General features: G+C 45.3%; 1 protein-coding gene and 1 pseudogene across 4 annotated transcripts in view; both read left to right on the forward strand.

Annotated features, from left to right (window-relative positions):
- The window catches only part of LOC309327599 (E3 ubiquitin-protein ligase TRIM39 pseudogene), a 47,073-nt pseudogene that overhangs the window by 4,495 nt on the left and 29,028 nt on the right, over window positions 1–13,550 (forward strand). The gene's annotated exons all lie outside the window — the stretch shown is intronic.
- Window positions 385–13,550, forward strand: part of LOC309327596 (uncharacterized protein) — a 63,100-nt gene continuing 49,934 nt past the window's right edge. The window contains exons 1-3 of one of the 3 annotated variants that reach the window (XM_081836923.1): window positions 385–762; window positions 960–1,058; window positions 2,104–2,274. In XM_081836923.1, the coding sequence (XP_081693049.1) occupies window positions 741–762; window positions 960–1,058; window positions 2,104–2,274 (292 nt within the window). In that variant the 5' untranslated portion in view covers window positions 385–740. Of the gene's footprint in view, window positions 763–959; window positions 1,059–1,983; window positions 2,275–13,550 lie in introns of all 3 variants that reach the window. The other 2 variants (XM_081836920.1, XM_081836922.1) reach the window with 2 other exon arrangements.

Here is a 13,550-nt window from a genome sequence, read left to right on the forward strand (position 1 = left end):
AATACTGCCACGCCAATAGGGTGAACGGACTTGCTCTACCCAGTTTCACAGTAGAAACACAGTAGAAACTGCTAGAATAGGGACCGAGGCCCTGTGGCATGGGGGTGGTCTTGCTACATGGAGGTGGTTTGTGTGCATGGGTATGTATCTCTGGCATTAGCTGCTGGGGCACAACCCCGTTCATTTTATCCTGGAAAAATGTTTCCTATTTATATCCTTAGAAGGAATTTTCAACCATGAGTAATGTCTGAATCGTGTGAACTAATTTATCCATTTTCAGAGGGGTTTCTGGTGGGGGGTAAATGGGATAACGGATGAAAAGCTCCCTTTCTGACCATCAAATATTCTCTAAGTGAATGTGCCTGAGGGTCAGAGATACTGTGGTACTTTAGCTAATGGGGCCTCCTGCAGCCGCTGCCACGCAATTTCTGCTCTCATCCTGAAGCAAAGTTCTTAACCCAAGGTACTATTTCTGGGTTAGCAGAGTCTGTAACCTGAAGTGTCTGTAACCCAAGGTACCACTGTATATTGAATAGTTCACCAGAAGGAATGGTTTAAAAATTATACAGCATTGACTTGTAGCTGCAGCCACATCTGAGGGTGTGCCCTGGGGGAGGGGACAGAAACATGCATGCTGCAAATGTCCTGATCATTTCCATCTCGTCTGTGAGAGAAGTAGAAGGACCTGAGAGTCAAGAGTGGCAACATCAGATTGGGAAGCCAACTCTTGCTCTGCCCTGATGAATCTCTTCTGGATATTCTGTAAGTTTGGGAAACTGGGAAGGGAATTCAAGAATATGGTTATTAAAAATTTCCAGAGTTTGTTAGAAAACACTTAAGCCACTCCAAAAAAAGCTGAAGTAAAAACAGTAGGTTAGGAGAATTCTTAAATCATTGCTCTGCCCTTGTTATTTCTTGTTAAAACATAGTGTTAACATATTGTATGGATGTTATTGCAGGTGCTCTGCTTGCAAATCACTGGTGTTTGGGTGATGACAAAGATTCAGAGCTTTGCACTTCAACAGGTGAGTTTGCACCTGTGAAACCTGTGCACACCAGTAAGTATGTAAAGAACTGCAGGATTGTGCGTGTGTGTACAACTAATAAACATGTTAAGATGCAATATAAAGGAGCACAAAGAGAAGTGCTAGGAAAGCAAAGAAATGAGAAAGAAAATCATGTCGATAAAGCAATTCACAGAACTGCTCGAATATTCCTCCTCCATTGCTATTAAGTTTTCACTTGCTCTCTGCACTTCTTTCTTTCTTTCTTTCTTTCTTTCTTTCTTTCTTTCTTTCTTTCTTTCTTTCTTTCTTTCTTTCTCTCTCTCTCTCTCTCTCTCTCTCTCTCTCTCTCGGTGAACTTTCTGCTCATGTTTTCTTATTTAATGCAACTTTGGCTCCTGGAGTGAAAATTATCTTCGCACTATGTGTTTATCCATTAGAAGTTGTGCCGACCAAATTTCTTTTTGGTAAAGGTGGGGCTCTTATTTCATCCAGAAAACAATATCCCAAAATGATGAATAAATAGTCTATTCATTGTTGAAGAATGCTGGCCAATATTCAGAGATGCTGTATCCTAAGATTCTCATCCTATCGAAAACGACATAGGATTGCCTCATAAGATCTTTTTGCTCATCTAACTATTAATCTTCTATACTTTAAAAAAATTAAATTGAGAGTTTACAACCCAAGATTTCTAAATAAAAATGGAGGTGGCATTAAAATGCTTTAAATAAATAAAACAGAATAGAACATTGCATGCTACTTTCCCCAAAAAGAAATAATTGAAGGCAGTATACAACAAACAATTGGGGGAGGGGACTGCTTAAAAAGCAATACAGTAAGACAAAAATAAAGGTGATAAAGCAATTTAATTCCACATGATTACTCAAATGTTCACTCTCTACTGCAACTACATTTTCACTTACTCTCTGCATTCCTTATGCTCTTTCTTTATTTCTTCCATTTGTTCGTTCTCAAGGTGAACTTCCTGCTCCTGATTTATTCTTGAATGCAAGTTTCATTCCTGAAGGGGAAATTATCGCAGTACTATGTGTGGCTCCTGCAGAGGTTATGCTGACCAGATTTTTTTTCTGTGAAGATGGGGCTCCTGCTTCATTCAAGAAAGCAACATCTCAAAATGCTCAATACATTGTCTATGCATCACTGAAGAATGCTGGCCAATATTCCTCTGGTTACCAGCAGATTGATGCAATGAACCAAAGGAAGACATCTGCCCTCAGTGTTGCTCAGAATCTGATTGTCCAGTCAGGTAAGATTGTAGAAATGATGAGACTAGGAAGCGACCTGCAAGAGAATGTTGCATAGTGGGATAGTCCTGTTCAGAGTTCCAGCTAGCCAGCCATGACATATTCCAGCATAGTTAATTTCATTCTCCATCCATTTGGTTTCTATTCCCCCATCACAACAATTAATCAGTATTTCAAAGCTACAGAGCATGTTCAGTCCTCCCTGGTCTGCTTTTGAGATTCAACCTTACAGTGTTTTTCATCGGTTTACATACAATGTGTGAAAAATATTCATGTGTTTTGTTTATGTGTCTGGCCTTTATGGATGGGACTTAGATTAGCTCAAGTCCATCCTGTTTAATTTCTGCTGGCACTGCATATGTTGTTAAAGAATGCATGAAAAGTTACAGGTGTTGTTCTATCCAACTAAGGTATACTTTGAGTAGGCCCAATGGAATTAATAGATCCTAGTTAGTTGCCACCATTGACTTCAGTGGGGCTACCTATGATTTAGTTGGAAACAAATCCACTGTTATGATGCACATTTATATATACATTAAACGACACCATTGGTATGCATTCCTCAAAATATGTATTTTTACAATACTTTTCAATGCATTTCCTAATAAAATACACAATATATTAAAATACTTTTCAAGCAAACTCCAAACTTCAACTTTTTTCCTTTCTTGTTATCCCCCTCTCTAAAACAGCTTCATAGGGTGGATAGATTGGAAAGAACTATAGATGAAAACGGAGCAGATGGTTTTACTTTTACTATTTTATTGTATGTTGCAAACTGCTACAGGTTACATGTATGATTTTAGATGCTTTTATGCTGTGTTGTCCATTGTAAAGGCCTTTGGCTGTATACAATAAAAATTGATTGATTGATTGATTGATTGATAGTATTTGAGAGAATCAATAGGGGTATATAATCAGAGTAGGAAAGTGCTATGATACACTTGCACATTCTTCCAACAAACATAAAACCATAGGGAACTTGTTAATGTCTATTTGTAGATTTATCTCCCTGCCTCTGGTCATATCTGAATAGCTACCCAAATCTTTCTGATCTTTTTCTATTCGATCCAGGTCAGACAATATCTCCCTATATTTGGATTCTCTGCTTCTCATTGGTGCTTCTTCTCCTGGTCTCAGCGCCAATCATCACTTATTTCATGGAGAAGTGTAATTGCTCCTTGGCTGGACCTAGAAACTAGGAAATCCCATTGGAAGAAAAAAAAAATGCCTCCAGACTGTTCTATGTCTGTTCTCCTTCTCTCATCCATTTATTCACTTAAAATAATGTTTCCAGTATTCTACTAAGCCCAGTTCAAGTACTGGTTTTGACCTTTAAGGTTCCAATAAAGGGCTTGGGTTCATGATGTCTGGTTAGCTTGCCAGAAGTTTTTACAGCAGGTACTGAAAGCAATACAGCAAATATGTCTGCATAGTATTAATGGAAATATTCAGTGTATAGCCTTTTATCTATTGGGATTTATATTATTTGCTGCTTATTTTAACATGCCTACGTTTTAAAATATTATTTGTATTACTGCCAAATAAATTGTTGAGCTATTGTGTTGCTTTGTATTGTGCCTTATTTCTATGATATGTTAGCCACCCGGTGTGTGCTATGTTTAGAAAGACCACATTCTATGTAAATGAGTAGAGAAATCGGTAGACAGATAGAAAAACAATTATATAGGGATCCTCAGCTGGTAGATCATGGTGGGGAACCTTTTGGGGTTCAACCCCATTAGCCAACTTTGATAAATGGACCGGGCAACCCACCTGTCCATCACATGACATAATTCTGTTAAACTCCCTTCAGACGTTATCCAAACATGGGAACCACAAAGCATGGGGGATTGGCAACCCTGTGTTTTCAAGCCACTTCATGACACTCCTTTCAACCTCCAAAACTAAGGACTCAAAGGAACAGCACAACAGGGCTTCAAACAGCTACACTGGGAAGGAGAAGCTTCTCCCCTCTCCTTGAGCAAGGCATGCTTTGCTCCAGCAAAGGGACAACTGGGGGCCAAGTGAAGCTCCCAATTGTTCCATTGAAGGCCTGGCTTTAGTTATTTAGAAAAATATTTATATACTGATATTCATATGAAAAGATCAGAGTGGTTTACAACAATTGTACATAAAAATATATAATAAAAACCATATTAAAAGGTTAAAATCAGAAACAAGAAGAGGATGTCGGTTGTAGGATGGATGGCAGGGCTTCCATAATTTTGTCAGCCAAAGGAGGAGACGTGATGGGATTGTTGCGCCCATGGACTGCAGACTGCCCACACCACTGTAAAAACAATCCAGCCTCTGGCAACTTCCCTCCTGGCTCCTAAATAGTTATCATTCACAAATTCTTCTTCTTCCACAAAGGCGTTCTTATTACACACCTCATTCCTCCCAAGATAGAAACAAATCTAAAGGCTCACAGAAATTACCACTTCCACATCTCCAAGGAAGCTGGAGCCTCTTTCCATGGGGATGCGAAGTGAATGGCTGAATCCTTCACACCAGAGATAGAATGTAATAAGACAAAACTTGTAGCCAGACAGCAGGAAGGACCAGGGTCACTTGCCTCACAAAACTGTTGCTCGTTCCACTCCAACATCAGAAACTGCTTGACTAGGGATCAAGGCCCTGTGGCATAAATGTGCCCCACCAGGAATAACAACAACAACAACAACAACAACAACAACAACAACAACAACAACACATTTTTATTTATACCCCACCCTCCACGGCCAGAGCCAGGCCCTGGGCAGCTAACACCAATAAAACTACATTAAAACACAATTGGGAAAAAAACACCAGTTTATTAAAATATGGGTTAAAATACAATTTAAAATGCAGCCTCATTTTAATAGTAACCCATAAATCAAAACCATAAGGGGAGGGAAACATAAGGGTCAGACTGAGTCCAAACCAAAGGCCGGATGGAACAGCTGTCTTGCAGGCCATGCGGAAAGATGTCAAGTCCTGCGGGGCTCTAGTCTCTTATGACAGAGCATTCCACCAAGTCAGGGCCAGTACTGAAAAGGTCCTAGTTGAGACCAATGTAACCACCTTGCGGCTTGGGACCTCCAAAGTGTTGTTATTTGGACCTTAAGATCCTCCACAGGGCATACCAGGAGAGGCGGTCCCATAGGTGCGAGGGTCCTAGGTCGCATAGGGCTTTAAAGGTCAAAACCAGCACCTTAAACCTGACCCTGTACTCCACCAGGAGCCAGTGCAGTTGGTAAAGCACTGCATGAATGTGATCCCATGGCAAGGACCCCATAAGGAGCCTCACCGTGGCATTCTGCACCCACTGGAGTTTCTGGGTAAGCTTCAAGGGCAGCCCTGCGTAGAGCGAGTTACGATAATCAAGCCTGGAGGTGACCGTCGTATGGTTCACTGTGGCCAGATCAGGGTGAGAAAGGTAAGGGATCAACTGCTTGATACGGCGGAGATGGAACAATGCCACCTTTGCTGTGGCTGCAACCTGCACCTCCAAGGAAAGGGAGGTGTTGAAGGTTACACCCAAGCTCTTGACAGAAGGCGCTGGTAATAATGGAAACCCCACGAGATGGGAGTTGGCCCCCAACCCCATGTTGTCCCGAGGACATGTTGTCCCAGAGGACCTCTGTCTTCAAAGGATTTAACTTCAACCTGCTCCCACGCAGCCATCCAGCCACAGCTTCCAAGCATCTGATCAGTGTGTCTGGGGCCGAGTCAGGGCTGCCATCCATTAACAGATAAAGCTGGGTGTCATCAGCATATTGATGACAACCCAGCCCAAAACTCCAGACAATCTGGGCAAGGGGGCACAAAAAGTTACTGAAAAGCATCAGGGAAAGGATTGCGCCCTGCAGGACTCTACACAGCAAGGACTGCCAGGGCAACAACTCCCTCCCTAACGCCATCCTTTGTCCCCAACCTGAGATAAAGGAGCGCAGCCATTGTTGGACTGTGCCCTGAATCCCCACCTTGGCAAGGCAGTGGTCCAAAAGTTCGTGATCGACCATATTGAAGGCTGCTGATAAATCTAAAAGAATCAGCAGTCCCGACACGCCTTGATCCAGCTGTCTATGGAGATCATCTGTTAGGGTGACCAAAGCCGTCTCGGTCCCGTAACCAGGGTGAAAGCCGGACTGAAATGGATCCAGAGCCGATGTTTCATCCAGAAACCTACCAAGCTGTTTGGCAACCACTCTCTCAATTACCTTACCCAGGTGTGGAAGATTCAAAACCGGGCGGGAATTGGATAGATCTAAAGGATCTAGAGATGTTTTCTTTAAGAGCGGACGCACCACTGCTTCCTTCAACTCTCCTGGGAAAGTCCTTGTGCCAAGGGACTGATTGATGATGTCACCCAGGGGGGACTGCACCTCGTCTGGGCACACTCTAATCAGCCAGGACGGGTATGGGTCAAGGGGGCAAGCTCGGAGGAATCTGTCTACATCAACAGGGAGTATGCGATTGAAGTGGTCCAATACTGGACCCGAGGACAGTTGAGGTGCCTCCAGTTCTGTTACTGTATCCAAATTGGCAGGGAGGTCACAGAGGAGCGGCAAGACTTTCTGCACAAAAAAGCTCACAAATGCCTCACAGCTAAGGGTCAAATTCGTATTTAAATTTGGCTGTTCCTCTAGGGTTGTTCTAAAAAGTTGTACTGGGTGAGAGCTAGCAGATGCAATGGAAGCTGAGAAGTAAAACTTTGCAGCTTTCACTGCCATCTCATAGGCTTTCATAAGTGTCCTATAAGATGTTCTTGAGGCTCCATCGCAAACACGTCGCCATACTAACTCTAGCTGTCTGAGGTCCAGCTTCATTTTCTGGAGCTCCTCGGTAAACCAGGGCCCCCAGTTTTGGCAGGGTCTCAGAGGGTGCTTAGGTACGATCTCATTGATGGCCACCAAGAGCCGGTTATTTCAGTTCTTGACAAGCTCATCTAGTGAGCCGCCGGGGGGGGGCAGGGTCCCACAAGGCCTGACGAAATCCATCAGGATCCATCAGCCTTCGTGGGCGAGCTCGAATAGGCTCGCCACCTGAGCGGGGTGGGGGCGGGAGGTCAATCCTGGCTTTCAGAGTGTAGTGATCAGACCATGGCACTTCCACAAGTGAGGACATGATCACATCTATACCTGCACCAAAAATCAAATCCAGTGTGTGGCCTGCTTGGTGTGTGGGACCCAAAACAAACTGGGAGAGCCCTAATGTCGCCATGGAAGACACCAGGTCCAGAGCCCATGAGGAGGGGGTGGCATCAGCATGGACATTGAAGTCCCCCAAAACCAGTAGGTTAGGGAACTCCAAGGCCCAGCCCGGCACGACATCCAACAGGCCTGACAGGGTGGCTGCTGGTGGGTTAGGTGACCACCAGCCAGACAGCCAAGTGTGGTGTTCTTACGGAGCCCCCGGTCGTCTCATGGACTATTGACCCGTACACCACTAATCCGCTGCCACCAACCAGGACCTCCCTGGTAAAATCACTTCAGTCTCAGTCAGCTTTTCAATTAATAAAGAAGAGTGTATTTTTATTTCAGACATAAAACAAAACTTTCACAGCATTCCAAACAGTGTTCCTCTTTACTTTCTTAATCTTATGTTCCTCTCTCTATCTCTGCTACTTCCCCACACTCAAGGAGCAACTGCCCTGTCTCTCTATTACCAATTGCCTTTCCCAACCAGCCAACCCACTCAAACCAACTACCCTCCCACAACTCCCAACGACCTCCTCCCTAGAATTAGTTTTATAAACCCACTGACTCCACCCCCCTGGGTCCTGTCTGAGCATCCTATTTAACTATTTCCCCTCCAGCACTCTCTCATATATGTTAACGTCAGACCAAGCTCTCCTTGGTGCCCCACACTAGGCCAACACATTTGATGCTGGAGATTGAAGGTGATGGCAGAGCCCTGAAAGAGCAATCCTCCCAGATTAACACTTCCCCTCCCCCCGACCCACAGTCCATGACTGGTGGAGGACGGAGAAACCCAAGGGTGCTATCTCATGCAGGGTGACTACTTCACCTTCACACACCCAATATTCACACACACAATGCAGCCCAGGCACTCTCCCCTCTTTATAGGCCATGTTACCTAGGGGGTGGCTTGTGTGCATGGGTGTGTACATACTTTAGCTCCATCTTGGGCATGAGATGCAGCCCCATCCACTTTATCCTGAGGGAATACTGTCCTCGGGGAGAGGGGGGTGATTTCCTATTTCTTTCCCTAGAATGAATTTTTCACAGCAATTCATGTCTGAATCTTCTCTCTATCATGTGAAATAATCTACTCATATTCAGATGGGTTTCTGGTGCTGGGAGATAGGATAACAAATGAAAAGCTGCCTTTCTGACCATCAAATATTATTTTTAAGTGAATGTACCTGAGGGTCATAGATACGTTGAATAGTTCACCAGAAGGAAAGGTATAAACATATACATCCTTGAGTGGTAACTGCAGCCACATGTGGGGGTGTGCCCTGGGGGAGGGAATAGAAGCATGCATGCTGCAAAAGTCTTGATGATTTCCGTTTCGTCTGTGAGAGAAGTAGAAGGAGCTGAGAGTCAGAAGTGGAGAAGAGTGGACAAACATCAGATTGGGAAGCCAACTCCTGCTCTGCCCTGACAAATCTCTTCTGGGTTCTCTGTAAGTTTGGGAAACTGGAAAGGGAATTCATGGAAATGGTCAACCTCTTGAAAGATCTGGGGAAACTAAACTCCATAATCCCCATCAGAGCTTTCCTAGGAGTGTGTGTATGTGTGACTGTCAAAATTAATGGACTTAGCTGAGATGGCGAAATTGACATGTTTAATCAGAGAAAAGCCATTTTTACCATTTACTAAAGATTAGAAACCTCTCCCATACTTTTTGTGTGGAAAAGAAAATGAAATAATGTCATTTGGATATGAGGATTGAAGAAAATGGTTTACAGAGGGTGGCATTATTGGTGTTACACTGGAGTGGATGAAATGAGTGATGTTTTTATGTAGCATCAGATGAAGAATCAGAAGTTCTTTAGCTTCTTAACTTTTCCCTCTTTTAATTCCTTTATTATATCTTTTTCTTTATCTCTTCCTCTCTCTCTCTCTCTCTCTCTCTCTTTCTTTCTTTCTTTCTTTCTTTCTTTCTTTCTTTCTTTCTTTCTTTCCGTCCTTTGGATTAATGTTTTAGTTTGGATTTTAAAAATAGGTATTTGACAATAATCTTTGTATTTCTAATAAACACTAACAAAATGTATTTTTTTAAAAAAGATAATGTATGTGTGTGTGTGTGAATGTATATGAATGCTGTCCTAAAAAGAAAGAAAAAGGTAAATAGTAAATACACCAGGTCCAAACCATTTTCAACAGAAGGACTCCTGCTCTGCCTACGTGAGGCAGGGGAAAAAGAAGACTTAAAAATACTGTTCTGTGTGAGGTTACCAGGACTCAAGACTGATTTGAATGAGCTTTGGTTCCAGTTCAAGTCACCTGCTCCTTGCCACATCCCTGCAACAGCCTTCTGGGGGACTCAGTTTACTATCTGAGCTGTGATGAGCATATCTTTATCTGATTTGGAGGGACTTTCTGCATAGTGAGACCAACTGAGGGAGAGATCTGCTGCATCCTAAGCTGCCCATGTCTTTAGATCTTGTGATAGGATCGCCCCTGAGGACTACAGAAAAGTCAAGCTGTTTTCAACATACATTTTAAAAAATAAACTGAAACAAGGCCTTTATCTTCAACTTGTGGAGGACATTTCATGAAAACAATTAACAACAACTTCAACTTCTTCTTCTTCTTCTTCTTCTTCTTCTTCTTCTTCTTCTTCTTCTTCTTCTTCTTCTTCTTCTTCTTCTTCTTCTTGTATCTGTAAGAGAACCAAGAATTTCAGTTTAACAATGACTGGGTTACACAACATAATGTAAATGTAGAAATTAAAGAAGTGTTTGTAGAAGGAACAGCATGAACACAGGGGAAAGGGCAATTTCATTGATTTCCCCTCAGCTCTGCATTTGCACATGCTTGTTTAATCTCTTTCACACACCATGCACTCCCTTTGCACCCAGAAAAACAACAACAACTGCACCAGAATAGGAGGTGCTCTGGCAATTATATGGTATTGACTCTTATTTATATGTGCATTATTTGCATAATTGGAAACTACCAGGGATTGCTAGAAAATACTTAAGCCAGTTCAAAAAGGCTGCAGAAAAAATAGCAGGTCAGGACAATGATTAAATAATAATAATAATAATAATTTATTATTTATACCCCGCCCATCTGGCTGGGCCTCCCCAGCCACTCTGGGCGGCTTCCAAAAGAATATTAAAATACTATGATACATCAAACATTAAAAGCATCCCTAAACAGGGCTGCCTTCAGATGTCTTCTAAAAGTCTGGTAGTTGTTGTTCTCTTTGACATCTGGTGGGAGGGCATTCCACAGGGAGGGCGCCACTACCGAGAAGGCCCTCTGCCTGGTTCCCTGTAACTTAACTTCTCGCAGTGAGGGAACCGCCAGAAGGCCCTCGGTGCTGGACCTCAGTGTCCGGGTAGAACGATGGGGGTGGAGACGCTCCTTCAGGTATACTGGACCGAGGCCGTTTAGGGCTTTAAAGGTCAGCACCAACACTTTGAATTGTGCTCGGAAACGTACTGGGAGCCAATGTAGGTCTTTCAAGACCGGTGTTATATGGTCTCGGCGGCCGCTCCCTGTCACCAGTCTGGCTGCTGCGTTCTGGATTAGTTGTAGTTTCCGGGTCACCTTCAAAGGTAGCCCCACGTAGAGTGCATTGCAGTAGTCCAAGCGGGAGATAACCAGAGCATGCACCACTCTGGCGAGGCAGTCCACAGGCAGATAGGGTCTCAGCCTGCGTACCAGATGGAGCTGGTACACAGCTGCCCTGGACACGGATTTAACTTGTGCCTCCATGGACAGCTGTGAGTCCAAAATGACTCCCAGGCTGCACACCTGGTCCTTCAGGGGCACAGGTACCGCATTCAGGACCAGGGAGTCCTCCACACCTGCCCGCCTCCTGTCCCCCAGAAACAGTACTTCTGTCTTGTCAGGATTCAATCTCAATCTGTTAGCCGCCATCCATCCTCCAACCGCCTCCAGACACTCACACAGGACTGTCACCGCCTTCACTGGTTCTGATTTGAAAGAGAGGTAGAGCTGGGTATCATCCGCATACTGATGAACACCCAGCCCAAACCCCCTGATGATCTCTCCCAGCGGCTGCAAGTAGATGTTGAAAAGCATGGGGGAGAGGACAGAACCCTGAGGCACCCCACAAGTGAGAGCCCAGGGGTCTGAACACTCATCCCCCACCACCACTTTCTGAACACGGCCCAGGAGGAAGGAGCGGAACCACTGTATGACAGTGCCCCCAGCTCCCAGCCCCTCAAGACGGTCCAGAAGGATGTTATGGTCGATGGTATCAAACGCCGCTGAGAGATCCAGCAGAACCAGGAAACAGCTCTCACCTTTGTCCCTGGCCCGCCGGAGATCATCAACCAGTGCGACCAAGGCAGTTTCAGTCCCATGATGAGGCCTGAATCCCGACTGGAAGGGATCCAAATGGTCCGCTTCTTCCAGGCGTGCCTGGAGTTGTTCAGCAACCACTCGCTCAATCACCTTGCCCAAGAATGGAAGATTTGAGACTGGGCGATAGTTGGCCATCGTGGCCGCATCTAAAGATGGTTTTTTAAGAAGTGGTTTGATAACCGCCTCTTTCAGTGGGTCTGGGAAGGCTCCCTCACGGAGGGAAGCATTCACCACCCCACGAAGCCCATCACCCAGTCCTTCCCGGCTAGCTTTTATAAGCCAGGATGGGCAAGGATCAAGGAGACAGGTGGTTGGTTTCACTCGTCCAAGCAGCCTGTCCACATCCTCGGTGGTAACAGATTGGAATTGATCCCATGCAATTTGACTAGACAGGACTCTAGCACTCTCCCGCCCCGGCCCTGCTCCCACGGTGGCGTCTACCTCTTCCCGAATCTGAGCGACTTTATCTGCAAAAAACTTTGCAAAATCATTGCAGGAGATCATGTGGCCCGTACTGGGCCCCGATGTAGCAGGTGGTTCCGCTAAATTGCGGACCACCTGAAAAAGTCTCCTGCTGCTGTTTTCTGCAGATGCAATAGAGGCGGCGAAGAAAGTTTTCTTCGCCGTCGCTACCGCCACTTGGTAGGCTCGACATTGAGCTCTAACCTGTGTCCGGTCAGCTTCAGAATGAGTTATCCGCCACCGGCGCTCTAGCCGTCTCAACGATTGTTTCATTGCCCTCAGATCCGTGGAAAACCACGGGGCTCTCCGGGCTCCATGCAATCGGAGAGGGCGCTTCGGAGCCAAACAGTCAATAGCCCTGGTTAACTCCACATTCCAGCGGGCCACCAGGGAATCAACTGAAAGGCCATTAACATGGGATAAAGCATCCCCTACCACTCTCTGGAAACCATTTGGATCCATTAAGTGGCGGGGGCGGACCATCCGAATCGGTCCCACCTCCCTGCAGAGGGGAAGGGTCGCGGAGAAGTCCAGTTGCACCAGGAAGTGATCTGACCATGGCACTTCTTTTGTTTCACTTTTAGTTAGTGTCAGATCACCAACATCCGTAGAGGTAAACACCAGGTCCAAGGCATGTCCGCGGCTATGGGTTGGGCCAAACTTATTCAGGGACAGCCCCATGGAGGCCATGCTTTCCACGAAGTCCCGAGCGGCCCCTTGTAAGGTCGTGTCGGCATGGATATTAAAATCCCCTAGGACAACCAAACTAGGCGTCTCCAGGAGAACATCCGCCACGACCTGAAGCAGCTCGGGCAGGGAATCCTTGGTGCAGCGGGGAGGTCGGTACACCAAAAGGAATCCTGTACTGCCCCTATTGCCCAACTTCCAGAACATGCACTCAGAAAACTGGGTCTTCCCAATAGGACGCCTGGTGCAAACTAATGACTTCCTAAAAATCACTGCAACCCCCCCTCCCCGCCCACAAGGCCTGGGTTGCTGTGCGTAAGAGAAACCTGGTGGACAAGCAGCGGCAAGAACAGGCCCATCTGCTTCATTCAACCAAGTCTCTGTTACACATGCCAGGTCAAATCCTCCATCCATGATCAGGTCATGGATGGCAGTGGTCTTATGAATCATTGACCTGGCATTGCACAGCAGCACCTTCAGGTCATGTGGGTATCCCTTGCTGATTCTAGTATCCATCTGGTCAGGACCAGACCTGGAGGCAGGGATAGTCCTCAGACAACGACTAAACCTGCCTTCTCTGTAATGACATGGTCTGGTCTTAGCGTAACTCC

Source organism: Podarcis erhardii, assembly GCF_964252035.2.
Source record: "Podarcis erhardii genome assembly, chromosome: 13".
Taxonomy (NCBI): Eukaryota; Metazoa; Chordata; class Lepidosauria; order Squamata; family Lacertidae; genus Podarcis; species Podarcis erhardii.